The sequence below is a fragment of the Centrocercus urophasianus genome, unplaced genomic scaffold, assembly GCF_019232065.1.
Source record: "Centrocercus urophasianus isolate 14NV4802_14NV808 unplaced genomic scaffold, USGS_Curo_1.0 seq_24, whole genome shotgun sequence".
In the NCBI taxonomy this organism is placed as follows: Eukaryota; Metazoa; Chordata; class Aves; order Galliformes; family Phasianidae; genus Centrocercus; species Centrocercus urophasianus.
In genome coordinates this window covers 18,233,020-18,254,530 of record NW_024884800.1, presented here as the reverse complement: position 1 = coordinate 18,254,530, position 21,511 = coordinate 18,233,020, and the positions used below count along the sequence as shown (strand labels likewise).

The window sequence follows — 21,511 nt, the reverse complement described above, 5'->3', positions numbered from 1 at the left end:
AGATTCTTCTTACATAACATATGTAAAATGTAATTGAAATTAGATTAAATGTCAGCATGACACCATTAAACAGCTAACATTTGCCATCTTCCAAGTCAACTATTCCAAGCAGTAACTTCCTAGTTAAAAATTTACTCACTCTTTTCCTTTATTTATTTATTTATGTTTATATTCTAGACAAATAAAGGTGACGCTCTTGCAAACCGTGTCCAGAACACATTGGGAAACTATGATGAGATGAAGGATCTGCTAACTAACCATTCCAATCAGAGCCATCTTGTAGGAATCCCAAAGAATTCTGTCCCACAGACACCCATTGACAAAAATGAACAGAACTTTTTCTCAGAACAAAGAAACAGGATGATCCCTTCTCATCAGATCAGTGGCCACTCATCAACATCAATGCCTCCGCCTTCGTCTCTGTCATCTAATTCTGTTTTGTTACACGGTCACCAGAGCAACAGGAAGTCGAGGACAGACTGGTCACGCAGTGGTCACAACTCTAGTGGTGCCCAGCCAAGCCAATCCAGTAGTCAGCAGAGTCGGACAAAGCATTGCTCTTCCCACGACCAGACACAGGGCAGGTATGAAGACCTCTATAATTGTCAGAGTGAGCAGCATAAAAGTGGAGGAACTGAGGAAGCAAATTCTATGGCAGCATCTTCACATTCAAGGCGGCATACTCATTCAAAGTCAGCAGCTGGAGAACATACTTACAAAGAAAACAGTCATTCAAAGTCACCCACGGAGCTTGAGTTTGTAGGTCATGGGCCTGGATCTCCACTTCCTTCCACATCTTTGTTGTCTGCAAACAATGGTCTTTCAAGCCAGAATTTCCCACCAGGACTTCACTGTAAAAGCACCATGGTCCAGCAAAAGCCTACGGCATATGTTAGGCCAATGGATGGTCAGGACCAGGTACCCAATGATTCACCTGAACTGAAACCTCCCGTAGAAATCGAGAGTGGATATGGAAATCAGTCCTTTGGAACACTGTTGGAAGGAAAAGTAAACACACCTAGTTCAAAGAATAAAGTACCAAAGCTTAATATTCCTCCTGTTGGTGAAGTAAGTCATTTAAAATATTTTTTCTCTAATACTGTTCGAGTGATTTATGCACTGAATATTTGTCTTTGGAAATATGCATTTCCATCTCCTGGAATTATGTTCTAAAACATTCCTTCTTTTGTTTATTTATTTATTTATTTATTTGGAAAATGTATGACTAACTTCTGGCAGAGTTTGTTGTGGTAGCCCCAATTAGTTGAAGTTTTAAAATCACAGATTTGAATGTTAGATCTCTGTTGAATCTAATACTTTTATAGCAACTGGGATTCTGAATAGAGAGCTCTGATATCTTAGTTCACGCACAATTTTCACTAGTTTCCTTATTCAGGTAGGAGCTAGTTTGGTATAAATATCACCTTTTTAAGATCTTTAATGAAAAATGGCAGCATCAAAATTTCAGTATTACTGAATAGTTCCACCAGTAAGGAGTTTATTTGCAGAGTTTGCTGAATTCCTATTACTTTTAATGGAATTAATGTGGCTGAAGTTCTCAGTAGTGCTTATGAAAATGTGTCACACTAAAGCTTTTATGCATGTTGAAGAGCTCTTAATATCGAGATTCAATCCTCATCTTTGCTACCAACAGTTTAAGTTGCTGAATTTTGTATTGCTGGTCAGTACAATATTCCTGTGAATAACATTTTATTTGGTTCATATTCATGCCCACTCCAAGCACAGATGTAGAATAAGGATACCAATTGAACTATTTACAGTCTGTATATTTTTTCTCTTATTCCAAGTTTCTCTAAAGCAGTAACTACTGCAAGGTAGGTTTATGGTGCACGTAGGAACAGAATTGCAACGCTGCTCTTTCATACTTTTTTATCTTCTGCATATACTTCACTGCTCGGTAATATTTTTATAGTAGGAATGAGGAGTGATGCATTAAGACACTTTATTGCAAAAGGTCAGCTTTTTCTATTGAAATAATCGTTTCAAGCCAATAATTTGTTTGACTGTTTAAAAACTCGATGTTATTTATTAACATTCCAGGCAGCAACAAAGACTGATGTGTTTTGCAGTAGTGCTTGGAATAATTTTCTGGGAACTGCATCTGAAAACAGTAAAAGGCCTATTTATATCAAATGGAAGGCGAGGGTTGCTTGCAGATGGTGTTTTATTAGAAAATATATTTGTTAATAAACACAGCTTTGTACAAGATTACAGATGTTTCTGTTTATTTTTACCTTAGGTTAAAAATCTGCTGATGTAGATGGCTTCATAGTCTGTTGCGATTTGTCACTAGCATTGTTTGGCAAGTAAATAATTGCATACAAAGGAAATAATGATGTTGTAAAAGCAAACACATTTATTCACTTTTGCCATCTATTAGCACTGTGAGTCAATAGACGTACTTTCAAGTGCAGCATTAATATGGAGTATTTTTGGGAATAGAATGTGACTTTTGCAACTTGTATCAGCTATTAAAAATACATTTCTTTTTCTTTAATATTCTACTGAAATCCTGGCACTATTGAAATCAGCTGATTTGCTATCAGTGCTTTTTGGGCTTCGGATTTCACCAACTGTCTTACTGTGAAGCTCTAGGAATTTCTGGTGCAAATTGTTGTTTTCGTAAAGCTTTTTCTCACTATGATGAAAAATGAAGTTGTGAGTTTATTGCTACAGATGCTTTAGTGTGCATGTCCTGTGTAGCAAAAAGTACAGGTGTATAATTAATTTCATTTATTATCAAATAATCGGTAAAATACAGGCACTTTAAAAATGAGTGCAGATAATAGTCTTAAAATAGGAACCATGATTTGCAAAGCAAAAGAAGACCTGAAGCTGTTTTCAGGGGAAGTATAACCCTCCTTTCGGATGAAGAACGTATGATGATAGGCAGACTGATGAATAGGCAAATCTCCTTTGAGTCTGGAGTGTTGGCTTTTTTTTTTTTTGCCTATGTCAGGACTGTGAACTTCAGCCCTCTGTGTTTTTCCACAGATGTGTATCCTGAATTTGATTTACCCTGCGTTCAGCAATAAAACTCGTTCCAATCCAACGTTATAGATAACTGGTTTAGTTTAAGCTTAATCAGAACTGACAGCACACACCTGTGAAACCCATAACCTTTTCAGAATGACTGCAGCGAGTGGCTCTGTTGTAATATTTATACAATTGATATGGAGGCTTATGATCCTTTGGTGGTACTTATCAATTTATGAACCTTCCCCAGCCACCTCCAGCTGTACTGATCTGCTTGAAACAATTCTGCTCCTGCTCCATGGGTTTCCATCCTAACAGTGTTCCAGATAGTGGTGGTGATCTTCATAGGAGAGTTGCTTTTGAGGGGATATTTCTCCATCATTTTGTAGCTCTCATGTCCACCTCTCTGCATCCATTCTTTGAGATGCCAAGTGTGCACATTGAGACTGCAAACCAAACATTCAGTGATTTTCTCAAAATTTTGCCTGCTCAAAAAAGTGGAGAAATGAAACTCCTAGGTAATGGTCCTACAGTAAGGACACCTATTAATATCTGTAACAGATAGGAAAGAAAAAGACTGTTTTTGATATTTTAAGGAGGGGGTTAAGTAACCGAATATTTGAAGTACATTTAAAAAATGAATTCAGAGTGATGTGGAAGTGATGTCTCATTTATCACAGCTTAATGGAATAGGATGTTGAGTGCCCTGGAAGCCTTCTGCCATATGTAAGGAAGTGATCAATTTTGTAACATAATTTGTGTCACTCAAGGTGTTGCTCTAAGAATCTTTTCTCATTCGCTGGGCCCAATTCTGCCCTCAGACATACCCATCCATCTTTCAGCTCCTTTGGAATGGACACAGTTGTTAATGCCTCACTGCTGGCATATCTCCACGATGCAGTGGATTGTGGTTTAGTGAATTCTGAGCTTGTAAAGATTCCTGGTAAGTTCCCACAGACTTACCAGTCTGGGTCAGGATGTAGTGGCAGCAGCACTTATGCACCCAGCCATGAACATTATTTCATGTTCTTTTCTTATTATTCTATACATTGTACGCATACAAGTGCTACTTCTGAGCTTGCATTGAAAAAAGTAAATTGTAGCAAACCTGGGTTATCCACAAAAAGTTTTTGTGTCATGTGGAATTCTACCCACTGTATGGTGGACAATTGTTAACTTGCCAGTCGAGGAGAACTGTACAGATAAATCCTACATGCCTTTCTTCAAAAAGGCAGAAGCTGGGGACCTGCTAACTTTTGATAATCTCTGCTATGTTAGAATCCAGAATTTTGATACATGTATGTATATTTTAACCGTTTTAATCTAGGAATCCAGTGCTTACAAACTATTTCAAATCAACTAACTCAGCAGGAAACAGCTGAAAGGAGAGCCTCCACTTTTCAGCTTGCGCTCGAAACACAAATTACTGAGAGTTTGGAGTAAGGAGTTATACAGACTGTGGGAACAGCAGATGTGTTCCTGAAAAATCTTGTGCATGGTTCTCCTGAACAGTGCATAGATTTCCAATAAATGTTAAGGGACAGGAAATCAAGGGCAACTGAGAGAATGTTTGATTCTCTAGGCAGAGTTTTTAAATCTTGCTGAGCAATTGGATTCACATTCCTACAGAGTAACAAATGCAGGTATACCAAATGTCCCCAAAAATACAGTTAGGAACAAATGCAAAAGGCCTACATCTGTGTCACCAACTACTTATATAATAAAAAGTGAAGAATCTTTGTTTTCTCTTTACTTCTAGAAAAGTGTTTTGATGGGCTCAGTGTACTGCGAAGTGATAAGCTTCAGTTACATGTTTCAAATCATTCTGTTATCGCTGCATGTATTGATTAGCTTAGTACTTTCTGAGCTGGCTGTAAAAAAGACTTCTCTCTTTCTGCATTAAAGAGGAGGAAAAATTGACAGGTAGATAACCATATTGATTGAGCCTAAATACTAAATGCAAGGGACCCATATATTCCTTATAAAACTCTTTGTAGGAATCAGAGCCAGTTTAATATCCTTTTTTTTTTTGTTAATTAAATGGAAAGTAGATGTCTTTAATTAACTATCCCCACACCCTTCTGATATACATGCTTCTCTGGTTGCCAACTACAGAGCATTACTATGCTTGTGGGCAAATTGCTTCTTTCAAATATGAGCTTTATCCATTCACCAGCCTTTTAGCTCTGAAGAATGGACTGAATCAAACATTAAGCTGAAATCCCTTCACTTGGTTCATATTTCAAAAAATCTGAGGCCAAAAACAAACCCAAAGAGCAGTATTTCTTGCAGTATTACAGGTTAAGGACATATGTTTTTCATTTGTAAATACTGTGAGAAGTAATGTTCTTGTGATACTTCTAAATGAAGACCATATGACACCACTCGACTGAAGACCTCTTATTGTGGCCTCTCGAAGGCTACTGTCTGATTGTTTGGACAATTGCTGGGAAATCTGTTTTGCAGGAATAGAGGGAGGACAACTTGCTAATTTTAAATCAAATATAGAAAAATAATTATGTGTATTTAGGGCCTGATTTTTAACCTTCATGACCAATGGGAACTTTGCACTTTATCTCAGAACCTTCAGAACAGATCTCTTATAATTAGGTATGGTTAAAAGAACTGACTGTGTACATTTTGTCCAGGGAAGGAAAGGTTATAAAATTGTTTTGTTTTTTTTTTAACCTTTCTGATATTCCCCAATGCCAATGCAGCTGCTTATAAGTGGCTCATTATTGGTCCAATTTAATTAAAAGAAAAACTAGTATTCACATGGTTTCAAATGAAATCTTACAAAATAAAATGACCTCAAAGACTTTGGTGAGAGCACCAGTAGAATTGGTTTTGCTTGAGCAATGATGAAGAGGCATAATTTAACGACTTGAGGTGTCTTGCTCTGCTAAAAGAGTCACTTTGTTGGTACTTGTCAAACTCATAGCCAGTTTAATTTAATGAGTTTCTTAATTTATCAGAAGTCAGAAATCTTTAAACAATCAATGCTCTTCTCTTCCCCCTTTGTGTGTCCTCAGTAAAAAAAAAAAAAAGAATTCTGATATTTACTTTTTTCGAAGAGTATTTTTCAAATTTTGGTTTTAAAAAGAATGGAGTAAGTACAGATCACTATGACTGCTTTTCAATAACTGAAAATGCTTCTCTTTTCTACTTCCTCCCATTAATTTACAGAAAACATATCAAACCATACAGAAACATCATCAAGTATTGCAATATTTTCTTTATGTGAACTGTCATAATGACCTGAAGTTGACAGAGCTTATTTTTCAGCCTCTTACCTTCACCCATCTGCATTGTAAATACATGATACCCTGTGTAGCTGTCAACCAACTAAGCATAATTTAGACCAGTCCAGCAGGCGTAACAAAGTTGGAGCCTTTGCACATATTTGTTAATACTTCTGTGCAACACAACGTGCTTTTGCAACTGCAAACTGTAAAACAAAAAGCATTCATGTAACAAAAGGAATTTGAGTTTTTAGATGTATGGTTTCACTCAGGCTGCGATCAGCCCTCAGTGGAACAGCACATGTTTTCATGGCAAACAGGATTGGCAAATTTTTGTGTACCGACGTTTGGCTTTCTGTGCTAGAATAAACGGCCACTTGTAAACTTTACCATGAGCTAAGTTAAATATTATTTTATCTGACTTTAACCTTTAAAGTAACACACAGCTAGTGGAAAGAGTCTGCGTACATATTCATCGCTCTTTCCAATCACTTTTTGAGTTTTTGTTTTTTATTTTCACAGATTCTTTCATTCCTTTCTTTATAGAGAGCACAGAAGCTAATGTTTTAAGCAGTCGGAGAACACAGAAGTCACTTTTTGGTTGTTGTTTATTTTTAAGCACTGGCAAGACAGTCTGCTGCTGTCATGAATCTTCACTGGGACTGAAAATGGGGTGCCTCTGAACAGCGTCATTTCCTTGAACAAGGAATTTCTTGCTAACAGCTACAATTTCTCCCAGGATCACTCACTAAGTGAATATGATGAAAACATTACATCCAGTGAATACTTGTTAAATATATAAAAAGAGACATACAGGAAATACAGGAAAATCAGTGGGCACAAATACTGACTGAGATGAATCTCTAATCATGATGAAAATGGTAGTCAAGTAGAAAATTGGACTTTGCTTCATCTGGTAAGCCTTGACTGGTAAAAAACAACTGGAATGCTCTTGTGCAAATGTCAGGAATCTAGGCAGCTAAATGGTGCAAAAAGTGTGATTAGATTTTATAGAGGCAATAGGAAACCAAACAGAAACCAGTGTTACAGATGACGTGGTATAGCTTTTGAGACAGACATGTAGCTACTGAAAGATAATGGAGGAGGAATAGCACCACATATTGTTGAGCTGCGTAACGACTTACAAAGAATATGGCAAAAAGTAAAAAGAAGAGTAGAGAAAGATGAGGAAAAAGCATGTTACTAGACAGCAGAGAAGTGGTAGGCTTGAAAGAGCTACAAGCAAATTCTTAATGCACAGTGAGCTTTAGCTTCAGCTTCAGAAGGAAGCAGAGATGGATGGTTGAAGCGAGGACATGGAAACTGGGCTCACCATGGGGGGAAGAGGAACTACAGTTCTGAGGTGTGGTTGGCTTTCTGGTGGGAATCCTAAGAGCAAAAATGCTTAACTGCTCTTAAGTTCATTGAAGTACATCTTGTGAAGAGCTGTATGCAATATGCAAGCAATTAGCTCATGATCCAGAAGGCAGCAGCCTCCTACTCTATGTTCTTCTACTTTTATATGCATAAGATACCCGCATGCATACCTCTGGGTATTTTGTATGCTAAGTCCATTGACATGCTGAATTATACTAGACTTGAAACCATTAAAACAATAGCATGTGAACCATGTTTACAGCACACCTTTGAAGTGTGAAAATCAGAGGAGGGACATATATGAGCATTTCTGGCTTTATGGCCAGAGTCACCACACTGTAAGCTACTTGTCTCTGATTCAAGTATGGAAAAACTTGGAGCTGCAAGTGAAAACATCATATGGGGATATTTTAATTAGGAAAAAAAAAAAAAAAAAAAGAGTGAAAGAAATTTGAAAGTATAGCTTGGCATCTTTCCATGAACTGGAGATATGGGTTAAAGTTATTTAATTGGCAAGTGATTGCTAGTGTATTAGCAATGTTGGGGGAACGGGGGGAAGGAAGATTTTTCATTTTGGCTTGTGCAGCAAAGATTCCTCCCACATAAATATGTTCATTTCACTTTCTGGGAAGTAAAGAAAGGAAACTCTAGCTGCAGCCTGTTATTTAATCTTCCTGAAATTAGCATTTGGTGCCCAGAAAGATTGAAAGATTTAATGCCAATGCCTTCCTCAAAAGAAAGAAATGACACACCACATATGTTTTAGCACTGGTAGACTGTTAAATGGAATTAATCAAAATCCATGTTAAAATATTTCCATGTGTTAATTAGCAATGGTTTAGAACACTAAAATGCATATTGGTTTGGGAATAAATTAGTGAAGAAATATCAGATTGAGTTTGTGGGCCTTTAATTGCAACATAATAGACTGTGTTTTAAGAAGGTAGATGTAAATGCACCCCTATGAAATACTGTGGCAATGTGCATTTAAAAATTGTGAAGTAAAACAATCTAAAACAGACTTTAATAATGGCAGAGAGATGTCATTTCCCATTTTAAAAGAAACATTAAGTCATTCTCTCATTTAAGAGAAAACAGTTTAAAAATGCTGAGTTTCATCTCATGCCAAAGGAAGTTTTAAAATTTCCCCTTTGAAAATCCCAAAGATGTAGCAAATACCAGCAATAGATCTCCTGTTGCAAGTAGGCAAAATTCACTTTTGCCTTTATTGCTGCTGGGTCAGTGCAAAGTTTTTTTCCCCATTCCCTCTCACTGCGTCTTGAGGCAGCAGAAATAGCATCAATTGAGTTAAGTATGCAAACGAGGCCAGATAAATGGGTATGTTCACCCTAAATTAGCACACGTAAGATAGGCAAAGCTGTCTGTGGGAACACTGCTGATCTCCTATCAGTCATTGTCCATCTCCCAGTGGGCCCCTAGGACAATCTGGTGATTCTGGCCCAGGGGCAGGGACATTCCCCCTGCTTTTGTGGCAGCAGGAAGCAGAGGGAGCAGCCTCTCTGTTCTATTAAAACACAATAAGCAAAAAAAGCCTCCAAGAGGTTTCCTGAAGTTTCATCTCCCTCAGTCACGGTGGCAGAAATGATTTGGTGCACACACAGTGCAGGGAGTTTGTGAAGCAGGCAGATACTAATTTTAAGTTTGTCTGTGGTTGTTCGGGTGTCCATTTGTACAATAACAGGGAGTGCAAATAAAAGGTTTTGGGATCAGAGGGAGGAAGAAGCAGGGAAACACAGATTCAGTAGTTTTCCAGGCTGGTGGATCTGTTTTTGTTTGGATTTGTTTGGCAAAGACACCTGAGAGGGGTCAATCACCATAGGTGTAAACCTCAATCCCCATTGATATTGCCCATTCATGCTGCCAATCTAAACATATTTCAGTTAATATGTTCTGCTTTCCTTTGCACGCTTCCTTGGAATCATTTCCCATTGTTACATCCCCAGATGTGTAAACTCACTGGGTTGTATTTCAGCGAGCTGCAAGCTGTGACACTTAAATCCACAAGCGAAGCTGGCAATTAGTTCTGCTATTAGTAAACATCCAGGCACCTATTTACTTTTGCCTGTTTCTTAAACACAAATGTTGAAATAATTCTTTCTTAAATAATTAAAATAATTTGTAGAGCACTGCTATGTACACTTTGTAAGTGTAGGCAACTATAAAGACCTTCAGGTTACTTGCAAGAGTTAGGGTTTGGATTTTATTTATTAAAGCTAGTGCTGCCTGAAGGCTGTATATCCTGGGCAGCAGCCTGCATCTGTGGGGTGCTATCCTTTTCAATGCAAAAAAAAAAAACACCCATAACTAGGTGATCGTCCCCCTCTATTGGCTCTTGTGAGACCCCATCTGCAGCACTGCATCCAGGCCTGGGGCCCCCAGCACAGGAAGGACGTGGAGCTCATGGAGCGGGTCCAGAGGGGCACTGAGATGAGCAGAGGGCTGGAGCAGCTCTGCTGTGAGGATTCTATGATGATATGAATCAGGAGTAGCTTCCTTATACAGCTTCCTTGTGAAGTAAAGTGGCACAGTTTATTTTGCACTGGGAAGTAAGAGTGATTCGTAACATCCTCTTACCAACACATGTGGTTATTTATTGAGATGAAATATGGCACAAATTTAGCTAGGGAAATATTAGAAAGTAATTTTAATTCCAAGCAGTGATCCTTGCAAATCTATAATTTACTGCACAATACCATGATCACAAAGGTCAGTGGTTAATGTGGTGTCATGGTATGGTTCCACACACTGCATTGTCATGAACCACACATATTTGCAGATCACAGCATGGGAATTGTGGATGTAGAGCTTTACCAGTGTTTCTGAAAGCAAACTGTTAAAGTTTCTTATGAAGTTTTGTGGAGTAACAAAAAGCCAATGAGGGCGTGTGCACTGTCTGTGCCAATGGCTGACGTTTGTTCACTGTCATAAATTATTTCCTCTTCTATCAGGTAGAAAGTTAGTAACTGCGAAGACTACAAGGGAGGTAGGGCTGCATTCAAAAAATTTCTGCCTGTGAATATGAAGAAATATGTTTAAATCCTAAAAAATCTGTACTTGTAACTGCTACTGCTCCTTCCCTTCAGTGCAGTGATAAATCAGCTCTTGCCAGTTCCTTGAAACATAAAGTACCCAATTTGCTGTACTCTAGGTATACAAAGTGAAGGAATAGACCTTTCTCTAAGGAACAGAGGTGATGGTAAAATACAGCCAGATTAGACCTCTTTTGCCCCCTTATGTTGTCATTGCTGTGCTTACACAGATTCCACATGAGAACTAGGGTTTTCCGATTGTGAATAGAAAAAGCAATATGGGACAATAAATGATCGGTCTGAATAAGACTTAGGGAGAGTAGCAATGTGGGATGTAACAGGGATTTGGAGAATTATTGCTTTTCAGAGGAGAAGAAAAATTGAAATTTGCAAATGCAGTTTTTGTAAACACATTATACTAAGATGTAACTGCACCTGCATTTCATCAGGAAACTTGTTTGCTACAGTTTTTAATATACATTGATGTACCGAATGTATTTACTTTGATAATACTGTGGGGTTTTTTTTCTGTTTTTATCAGTGTTTTACATCCCATCAGTCTCTAATCCCAAATGTCAGAACTCTTGAGAGATGGCCTGCTTACTCATGCTTCTTATCCCATCTTTTCAGAACCAATATTCTAGCTATAATGGAGACTTCAGATAAGCAACCAGATTTCAAAAAAACAGGAATATCGTTTCACCAATTGACTCCTCAGTTACAAGAGCCTGGAGTGAGCAACTCAAAAAAAAATACACTGTTCTAGCTTAGGATCAACCTTTGGAAACACATCAACAACTGTCCAGCTGGTGTTCTTTGCTTCACTCTATGGAGCAGTCTCTTTTCTTAAGTTTGAACCTGAAAGGAGAGAAGCTCTGCAGGGATGCCTAGAACGTGCTTGGAAGGTAGACTAACCGCTCTGCCCCTTCCCTCACCTCCTCTCCCCTGAAGATCTCTGTAGATCAGCTATTGTGCCATGCCTCTTACAGATGAGGATACAGCTTAATGCTCTAGCACAAAGACTGGTGACCCAGCACAAGTTACACAGACATTGACAGTATTATAGAAAGGGTGAATGAGTATGGAGAACCTCTATAGCTTGCCTTCAAGAAGTGAAAACACCTGTGTGAGCAGATGGTGAGAAAAGAACCTGCTTTCCCCTCACTACTGGCTGCATCTCCACAGGGACAGCTGAAATCAGGGTTTTGGAGAAGGGAATGTGTCTGTGAGGGATGGAGGTAACTTTCGTAAGTTAAGCACATTAAAAGGGAACTGATTTTTACAGTCTTGCGTGGGAGATTTTCCATAAGGAATGAACATGTTCTTTCAGTAGTGGGAGCCCAGAACAATTCTCCACAACTCTTGGCTGCATTTCAGTTTCTAGGGTGAGGCACATGTCAGGTCACTGCAGGACAGAAGGGAACAGAGACACAAACAGGGAGAGGGACTGAGGAATTTTCCCTTTCATTAGATACAGTAAATATGTTTGTTTAAGAACAAATAGCTAGAATAAAAGACATACAGCTCTGATGCTGAAGAAAAGGCTATTTGTGTCAAATGTAGGAAATACTGTTCCCAGACAAACTGTTGTAACGATTGTCCTTTAACAAGGCCAAGTTGGGATCCTGACTCTATACGATCTAACATGCAGCCCTCCGTGATGGGTAATGATGTGATTGCAGTGAGTGGGATTTTAAACTATTGAAATAGAATACAGGACTTTACTGTAAACTGCTCTTGGAGTTTGGTGTTGTCAGAAATACTTAGCGGGTGGGATTTCCAAGTTTAAAGTCAATAGCCAAAGGCAGAAAGAAAAGATGCTATCTCTGTGGCATGCCCTTAATAACATGCTTTCTTGAACATAATTGCCTTGTGATAGCAAACCTGTATACAATGGAGGGAGTATTTGCTTGGCACTCTCAAGGATCATCCGTGGCATTTTGTTGTAATGGTAGAGGGGGAGAGGAAGAGAGGTCCTGAGGAAGACCAAGTCTGCAGCACTAGAGTGTGGTGGGCATGCTTTCATAGATGTCCCAAGCACATAGGCAGCATGGGGCAACTGGTGCAAGAAGGGAAGAGGAACTTCTTTAGGTGAGGGTGATGGAGCACTGGGAACAGGCTGCCCAGGGAGGTTTGGAGTCTCCTTCTCTGGAGATGTTCAAGACCTGCCTGGATGCCTACCTGTGCAACCTGGTGTAGGGAACTGCTTTGGCAGGGGGTTGGACTCAATGATCTCTGGAGGTCCCTTCCAACCCCTACGATTCTGTGATTCTGTGAACCACATCTGGCTTCTGATTTTGGCCTTGAATACTGACAAGTATCACAAGCCCTAACAACTGTCGTTTCTACTTCTCCACCCAGAAGTGAGACCGGAGGGAGTTGGTTTTCAGCTGAATGCTCTGTGTTCTGCTCATTGCCTGAATTTACTGGCATTTGCTTTGTTGCCTCTTGCTGGTTGGGCTCATACAATTACTTCTTAAATTTCTCTTTGTTCCCACAGCTACTCACACTTGGTTTCTTTCAAATACAAGCAAAACCAGCTATGTCCACAACGTTGGTATCACAGAGTTCCAAGCGCTTCTCCTTCCCCCAGCCATGAGAAGTGCTCTGAGGAAAAGGAGCCGGAGAACATCTACCTGCACCAACATTAGAGGCAGGACAGAGCCTTGCCCTGCAGGTTTTTTGAGAAAGAGATTGTATCCCAAAGGCAGTGGGAGGAAGGCCAGGCAGGCAGAGAAGGAGGTAAAAAGGTCAGATTGCTGTGCATGGAGCCAAGATGTGTTACTGAGAGTGGAGGAGAAACGGGGATGTACTGCAGCAACCAGACAGAAGAACAGAAAGGTGAACATGTCAGTGCATGCTTCGGTGGACATGATGGAAAAATAAAGTTGTGAGAAAAGGAAAAGTGCAAGGAAAGAGCAGGGCAGGCTTAGAATGCTGAAGTTTGGCTGCCTTGGAGGAGGCAGCTGCAGGAGTGCCCACTTGGTCACAGGGGAAACCAGGGGGATGCTCTTCTGGCCAAATTCTCAACTGCTTTAGCCCCTTTGTGACTAGTCTGCACCATTCAAAGGGACAAGCAGGGATAGCAGTAATGGACTCTTAGATGTAGTTGTACATCCACTTTGAGATTCCTGCATGACTCCAGTTGCCCCTTGTATGCCATCAGATGCACACTGCAAATAGCTGTGGCTGTGATGATAGCAGCACAGCCTGTACTCCTGTCACAGCAGTGCCAGAACAGCAGCTGCTTGGTACCTGAGAAACAATCAGTCATCTTCTGTTAGGAGGCTTTGAGTTAGAAAGCTGCTCTTAAACATTAAGATGATTATAGTGCAGATGTATACAATGTATTACTGAAGCTTATATCTGTTTGTATGCATGTGAGAAAGGGTATTCAAATGTGTTCTCCCACTATTCTTTGTCTGTTTTCATGGTGGTAATGGCTGGACTTTGCATTAGGATTGTTGTAATCCCACATTTTTGCAGCAAAGCCTCACTTTGTATATAGTGTCCTGTGGTCAAAGAACATGGCAGATATTTTGGAACATAGCTTTCCTTCATGAGTGACTGCTTTCTGTCTGCTCTGAGGGGGAAAAAAATAAGCCACAGGACTGCATTTGCCACAGCTCTGTGCCTGACCCAATAAACTCTGCTGAGAGCTCCAGACTGGGTTTACACTTTTTTTTCCAGCTTGAAGCACTAGCTGAGAAAACTCAGGTCTACCCACAATAGACAGCACAAATACTCTTTGAAAGGGTTCCAAATGTTCTAAGGCCTAGATAGCTATAGCAAGGGTTTGTATGTGTGCATAAAAGCATACACCATAACGGGTATGTATTCAAGCCATTTGAAAATCAGGCAAAATGTGCACACAGCTCAATTGTAATTGCCTTTGGAAAAAAAATAGTTGACACATTGCATAGGGTTCCTTTCGGCTTTTTCATTCCTCTGTGTTTGTTTGTTTGTTTGTTTGTTTAAACAAAAAGACAACACTGGCATTTCTGTGTGTGGCTGTTATGCAAGTCTCCTTGGGGATTACCTTTGACACTGGCCTCGCAAAGTTGCAGCATCTTGCATAACACACAAGTGCTGTGCTTCATCACCAGCAGGGTTAGAAGCAAGGCGCTGAGCTGCAGTCACTGCTGCTGACATTGTCTGCAGTGTTCTGCGGGGAAGCTCTGAACTATTCCAAAGGATGGAAAATGCAGCAGAGGAGGCTGCTGGGAAAATAAACAAACAGACAGTACTCCACCACACATCACATTGTATTGCATGTTTAGCTTTAAGTGACAACGATATAAGTAGTTATGTCAAAATTGGATATCCCCACATTTGAGGGTTTTTGTTTGTTTGTTTTGGATAAAAAGGATAAATCAGTGCATTTCCTCCATTAAAATCAATTTGGGTTTCGATTAATTCAGTATAATTTTTATGTTCAGCTTCAGTGGAAGCAGGTTTTGATCCCTTATAATTAAGATCAGTGTATGGGAACCTGCTGAATCACAGACTAAACCTCTGATTGACCACCTGAGGAGAGCAGTGAGTCAGCCCTGGGAACACAGGTGAATTGCCTTCACCTGTGCTACCAGAAGGGATGGAGCTTTGCTCCACCTCTCCTAGACCCCATTTAAGAGCTGACTACCAGTAGGAAAGGATCTCTTTTGGAGATCGCTTCTCTTATGGTCTTCTCTGCAAGCCCAGGACAAGTGTAAGCTTTCCATCCTTTCCATCCTTCTTTAGCGTGATAGCCTGTTTAGCCTGTCTTGTGTATTTCTTCATTGTAACATCTGTATATTCATTGATTGTACAGATTAGTAGATGAAAAGTTTTCTTTTTTTTTTTTTTTTCTTTTTTTTTAAATCCCCTCATGCCTTCTACATGCCATCCCCACCTGCAAAACCCAGATGTGACCCTATTCTTCTGCTGACAATTTGAGGACCAAATTCCAAACCCACTCCTTACAGAAATCTTCTCATCTACTTCAGTAATGTTTGGGTCAAGGTCTATAAAAATAAATGCTCAGGGAATTTTGCAATTAGTGCCTACAGATGATGAATGCATTACTGACAGGCTGGACTCAGTGTTTGTGATGGCCTCTTACGCAGCACTTCAAGACACCACAGCTTGCACTGAAGCAAGCTCCTGGGAAAGTAAACAGGGAACTTTGCAAATACTATCACTGCTTCAGTATTCGTAAATTAATAAACCCAGATTCTGTAAGTAACTCATTTTACCTGTCAAACACTGTAGGAGCATGTGCCACATTAACTGTCATCGGGGTCGTAAATAAGCAATGTATCTGTCTACACCTTGCTCATGTTTGGGGGAGATGAACAAGTACATGGGAAGAACAGTAAGAAGCACGTTTTAACTGAAAATAAAACTGAGTTGCTCTCACTAATTATTTCAAATACATCTGAACCCAAAAACAGTTCACAATTCAACAGAAGATACAAAGAGGCAATATTCAAAGTTGAGTTAATGATAGGTTTAGGATGCATGTCTTATATGCGTTTTTATTACCAGTTGCTCAAGTACAACTTTGGGCAAATTTTGACTGCTTGTTCCTCTGTTATTTAAAAAACAAAACAAAACAAAATGCTTCCTCTTCCCTCTCCTCCCCCCAACACAAACATGAGCACATACACAAAAGAAACAGATGAAGAAACACAAAGAAACCTAACTGCACAGAGTTTGGAGCCACGACAGTCTGTTACTGGTGCTCTAATGATCACTGGATTTACCCTAACTAGATCAGAATCAACGGTGTTTTCTTTACAAAACCATATACACAAGCATATACACTTTAGTTTTGGTTTGAATTGCAGGTCCTGACTGATCTTACTGTGCATCAAGAAACTAATCTTAAACTGACATCTGTGTAACACTGTCCCAATGGACTCCTCTTTCTAACACTTTGTTTGCATGATTTCTGCTGAACGCTCAGAACTGAGCACTGTTTCTGATCACTTTGGGCACTAGATGTAGCAGGAAACTTCTAATGAGATGCTGAGGTATCAGGAGTCTACCCTGGACCACTGGATTGTCCTGGTTGTTGAGACTAATTCTGTACACTTTTTTTTTCCTTTAGGCAAGATTGCCACTTAATAAACCAACTTCTGATCTGTCTTACTTAGAATAATTTGTTTTGTGATGAATGTTTGAAAGCCAACAAATCCAAAGCAGATTTCCTGCAGCTCCATCTATATTTGTTGCAATTTTGGTAGAAAGAAACGTTCATTTACCAGCCAGATACAAATAGAGCTTAACAGGCTTGATTTATGATAGAGTAAAATTAAGCTAAGTGGTGTCTGAGCCAAAGTCGTAGTAGAACTTACATTGTTATGCAATATTATCATTATTAATCATAATATTATTATGATTTAGTTCCTGTGCTAACCTCTAATACTATAAGAGAGACACTGTTTTAAAGCAAAACAAAGACCTTTAAAATTTCTGTTGCTAGACTAAGACACCTTTTTTATTAATGGCCTTTTATCTAAGGTAATGAGCCAGAATTATGATTTAAGACATTTGTGCTATTAATGTAATAGCTAATGATGATGAAGTTCAGACTTTAGATATTTGCATGCTATTCTTGGTAACTCAGGAGCTTTTGCTTAAGCACCCAAATATCACGATAAAGGACAGAGGCACGTTTGATCTTAGGACAGTTAAGTCTCAAGATAGTTTTGTCTTTATTTCTGCTTGGCACAAGTGTAGCAAGAATCCAACACGTACAACCATTTTATTTTCCCTTGACATTGCTAAATATACGATAAGTTGTTTTCTGCCACTCACAACATTTCAAATGGCTTGCTAGAAAGTATATTCTGTCTATAAAGAGCTCTTGGTGCTGGATTTTAATAGCATGGCTACAAAGAGGATTCCAGTGTGCAGACACTTCTTGTTAACAGCCCTTCTGTAGGTGCTTAAGTTCAGATTAACTGTTCTAAAACCCAAATTAGAGTCAAATCTGGTGTGAGCCTATTTACTCTGCACAACAATCACAGGCAATGAAAAGTGTTCTGCTAGATTACTGTTTAAATCAGATCACTATAGCTCCCTCAGTGGGAAAGAATAGCAGAATATCAGTGGCCAGCAGCTAAATGTAATTTAATTATTAGGTATACATATTGGTTGGCTTTTGCATTTCTTAAAAAGAAGCATTTTCAGCCAGATGTATGAAGTCTGGCCAGTGTTAGAAATCATTATGAAAAGCTGGAGGAATAATAGACTGGCAATCTAACACACACTTAAATTAAGCAAGGTCTGATTGTTGAATGCTGAACTCCAGCAACGGGTGGTGAGTTCATTTCCATCAAGGGCTGACATTTTGTCCTTTTTGTATATTGTGTTATTAGTAGTACAGTGTGTACAGCAATATGATGATGAAAAACCTGGAGTCCAGGGGTTTGAAAATAAAAGTTCCTTATGATTGAAATATCTGTTATTTCACAAGGCAGCTTTTCTGGTTGAAATGCATAGTAAATTTGAAATCCTCCATTTAATATTAAGAAAGCAAAGAAAACGAGAAATAATATGTCACTCCATCTTTATCTTTCATCTTTCTGTTTGACTTTCTCATAACTGAAAGAGGCTCCAGATTGGTGAATGTTAGGTAGTGTAGCCTATCACTGCTGGAGTACTGCACCTTTTCCTCCCAAGTTCCTTCTTTTGTATCATAACAGCAAAATTCCTTATCACATCACCATCTGATGTGATTGCTTGATAGGGTGTGATGACACATTCATATTAGGAGCATAATATAACTGCTTGGTTTTTTTAAACCATTTGCATAAGTGCTTGAAATGTGTGCATTATAAAGTAGGATCATTACAGATATAGTTGAATTGGCATTTCAGTAATAAACCCTTTGTAGAGGGCTAGATGTTAATGCAAATCTTTGATCATTATAAGTATGAATCAGTCATCAACAATATATGGAGTGGCTTCAGTAAATGGATGCTAGAAATCCTGCTTGCTGAATATTGATACTGTGACTCAATCTCCCCACATCACACCACCAACCTCTTATAAATGTTTCTGTCAAGGTGATGGAAATCCAGTAGTTCCAATTGGTTGTTTGAGGTAGGAGTGCTACTCATGGCTCAGCTGGCACCATAGGAAAGGATTTGCAGACTGTGCAGCCACTGTGTTTGAGGAAAGGAGGTTGAAATGGGTTGCTGTCTTCTAAACATGGCCTCAGTAGGTATTTCATGCAGGCACTGGAGAACATTGCATTTGACTCTGTGGCATCGAGGATCCTGCTCTGCCTTTACTCAACTGAAGCCCATTGTGATAAATACAAGTTTCTTTTGGTAAAACTGATGCAGCCCTTTGCGTTTGGTTTTTCAGAAATGTTTTTCATACTGTTTTAAGAATAGAAGCATCTATATTGCACATAGAGAACTGAACAAAAAGATTTTTGTGCTTGAGCTGCTTGTCTCGTTCTTTTCTTGCTCTCTCTTTACAAGGAAGTTTCTTTGGCTGTGCTTCTCTGAGGGATGAAAGACATCCCCACAGTGAACCATGAGGATCTCCTGTTGAAAACAGGAGGCTAAATGCTGACCTCAGGGTTGGATTTGAAGCAGGGGATTTGAAGCAGGTTAGTGGACACCTGGGGAATCCATCGTGTTCTCTCTGAACATGAACATGTATAGTCCCACATATGTTTCCCTCCTCTTCTTCCAGAGTAAGGTGATGGAAAGAAGAGTTGCCTCCTTGCAAAACATGACTTTTTCTTGGGCCATGTTTAATTTATTTAACGCCACTTATTGTGTTGGGCTAAAATAGTACTTGATGTGCTGTCCCAGCTAAAGAGAACCTTTACAAATGACAGTGAATAAGCGAGACCCATTCCTAATGTATGCCTATTAATAAAGAATAAAGAAATGGTGGAATTTGGTCTTTTTAGACAATCTGTGATATATGGGGATTTAAAGTGTGCAGCCTTTGTTATGAAAAATATAGTTGTCTTAGAAGCCCCATATGTGGATACTTGATAAAAATACAAATAGCATTTCTCGACTTCAGTTCAGTTTGTTTAAATTTAGAATAGTGTTGGATGACTTTTTGAATGCTTGTTCATTCAATAAACACATAAAGTTATATCTGCCTCCATGGTCTATTTACTTTTTAGGTCAGATTTGACACATACGTGTGTTATTTCAGGAGTGTAATTGCTCAACTTGTTCGCAGTTTCAGGGAATTTTTAGACTCGGGTTCTTATGAATTAAGTTAAATGCCAAAAGATGCATTTGCCATGGAAATTAAATAAAGAAATGAATAAATAAGTAGGTTGTGGATATTATGTCTCTGATTAAACAGTGTGAACCAGAGGGATGGTTCTTTATTGTATTTCTGTCTGGAAGGCCACGTATTCCAACTGTTTGAGCCAGCTCTCATGTCTTAAAAGTTAAGAGGCTGAAATTGCTGAGGTCCTTGTAATGTGGAGATATGCCTGACTCTGAGGTTTTTTGCCATTTATAAGTCAGTATTATGAAACCTGTAGTTTAAATGCAGTGATTTCTCATGCTGAAAAGGAACAGAGAATTTCCAAAGTATAAAATGATATACTCTATTGTAGTAGGTATATGTAAAATCCATAGGTGTTCTTGAAGAATAACAGTGCACTCTGACAAAAAAGACTCAACACAGAAAAATTAGGTCACAGCAGCTTGCTTGCTCTTTACACTGTCATGGTTGATTGGTTATTCTCATCACCCTTTGTTTAAAATCATTTCAGAATTAATTGGCGTTCATTAACACAAGCCTTTGTAGCAGAATTGCAGAAACAGTCATTAATGTAGCTAATAAACATAAAAAAGAAAAAAGGATCCTATTACCAGGTCCCTACAGGCCGTTAACTAACATTTTGAATAAGAATACATAAACATAAATTAAACATTTTTACAAACTGCTAAGAATGTGGGAATTTAGCATGGAGGTCTGTAGTAATGTTTTGAACCAATTTGTTACATTATGTCCATTTTTTAAGGTTTCTGCTGTAAAGATAGTGGTCCTGATTAGATCAGATTTTTGCTGCAGACTTTCGTGTTGCTTCTTTCGTGTTGCTTAAGAGGAGTCTCTACCTCTGCCAGCTTCTACAGTTGAGACTCTTCTACTACTGAGCTATGACAGAGGTAGCTCTGATCCCTCTCTCCCAACTCAAGTTCAGTGAGCGATCTTCTTGAGGAATATAGAGGTTCAGATTCCTTTGGTGATGTACTGAGAACAAAAGGAACAGAGATCTGGAACTTGGGTCGTGGCAACCCCTACTATCAATACAAGTTGGGGAGTGTAAGGATGGAGCACAGCCCTACCAGAAAGGACCTGGGGTGCTTGTGGATGGCAGCTGGAATGAGCAGCACTGTGCCCTCACAGCCCAGAAAGGCAACCGGATCCTGGGAGCATCCAAAGCAGCACAGCCAGCAGGGCAAGGAGGGGATCTGCCCTTCTGCTCCGTGCTGTGAGACCTCACCTGGAGTGCTGCGTCCAGATGGGGAGTGCTCAGCACAGGAGGGACACGGAGCTGTTGGAGCATCCAGAGGAGGGCACAAAAACGATGTGAGGGATGGAACACCTCCCTGTGAGGACAGGTTGAGAGCTGGGCTGTGCAGCACGGAAAAGGGAAGGCTGTGGGGAGAGCTGAGAGCAGCCTGTCGGTATCTAAAGGGCAGTTTACAGAAAAGAAGGGAGAGACTCTTGAGCAGGGTCTGTTGTGATAGGATAAGGGGAAATGGTTTCAAACTAAGAGAGGGGAGAATTAGGGTGGATATAAGGAAAAATTTTCTTACAATAAGGCTGGTGAGGCACTGGCACAGGTTGCCCAGTGAGGTAGTG

The 21,511-nt window shown here is 39.4% G+C and overlaps 1 protein-coding gene across 1 annotated transcript in view; it reads left to right on the top strand.

Annotated features, from left to right (window-relative positions):
• The window catches only part of AFF2 (AF4/FMR2 family member 2), a 340,167-nt gene that overhangs the window by 90,184 nt on the left and 228,472 nt on the right, over positions 1–21,511 (top strand). The window contains exon 4 of the mRNA XM_042824815.1: positions 178–1,068. Within this exon, the coding sequence (XP_042680749.1) occupies positions 238–1,068 (831 nt within the window). The 5' untranslated portion in view covers positions 178–237. The remainder of the gene's footprint in view (positions 1–177; positions 1,069–21,511) is intronic.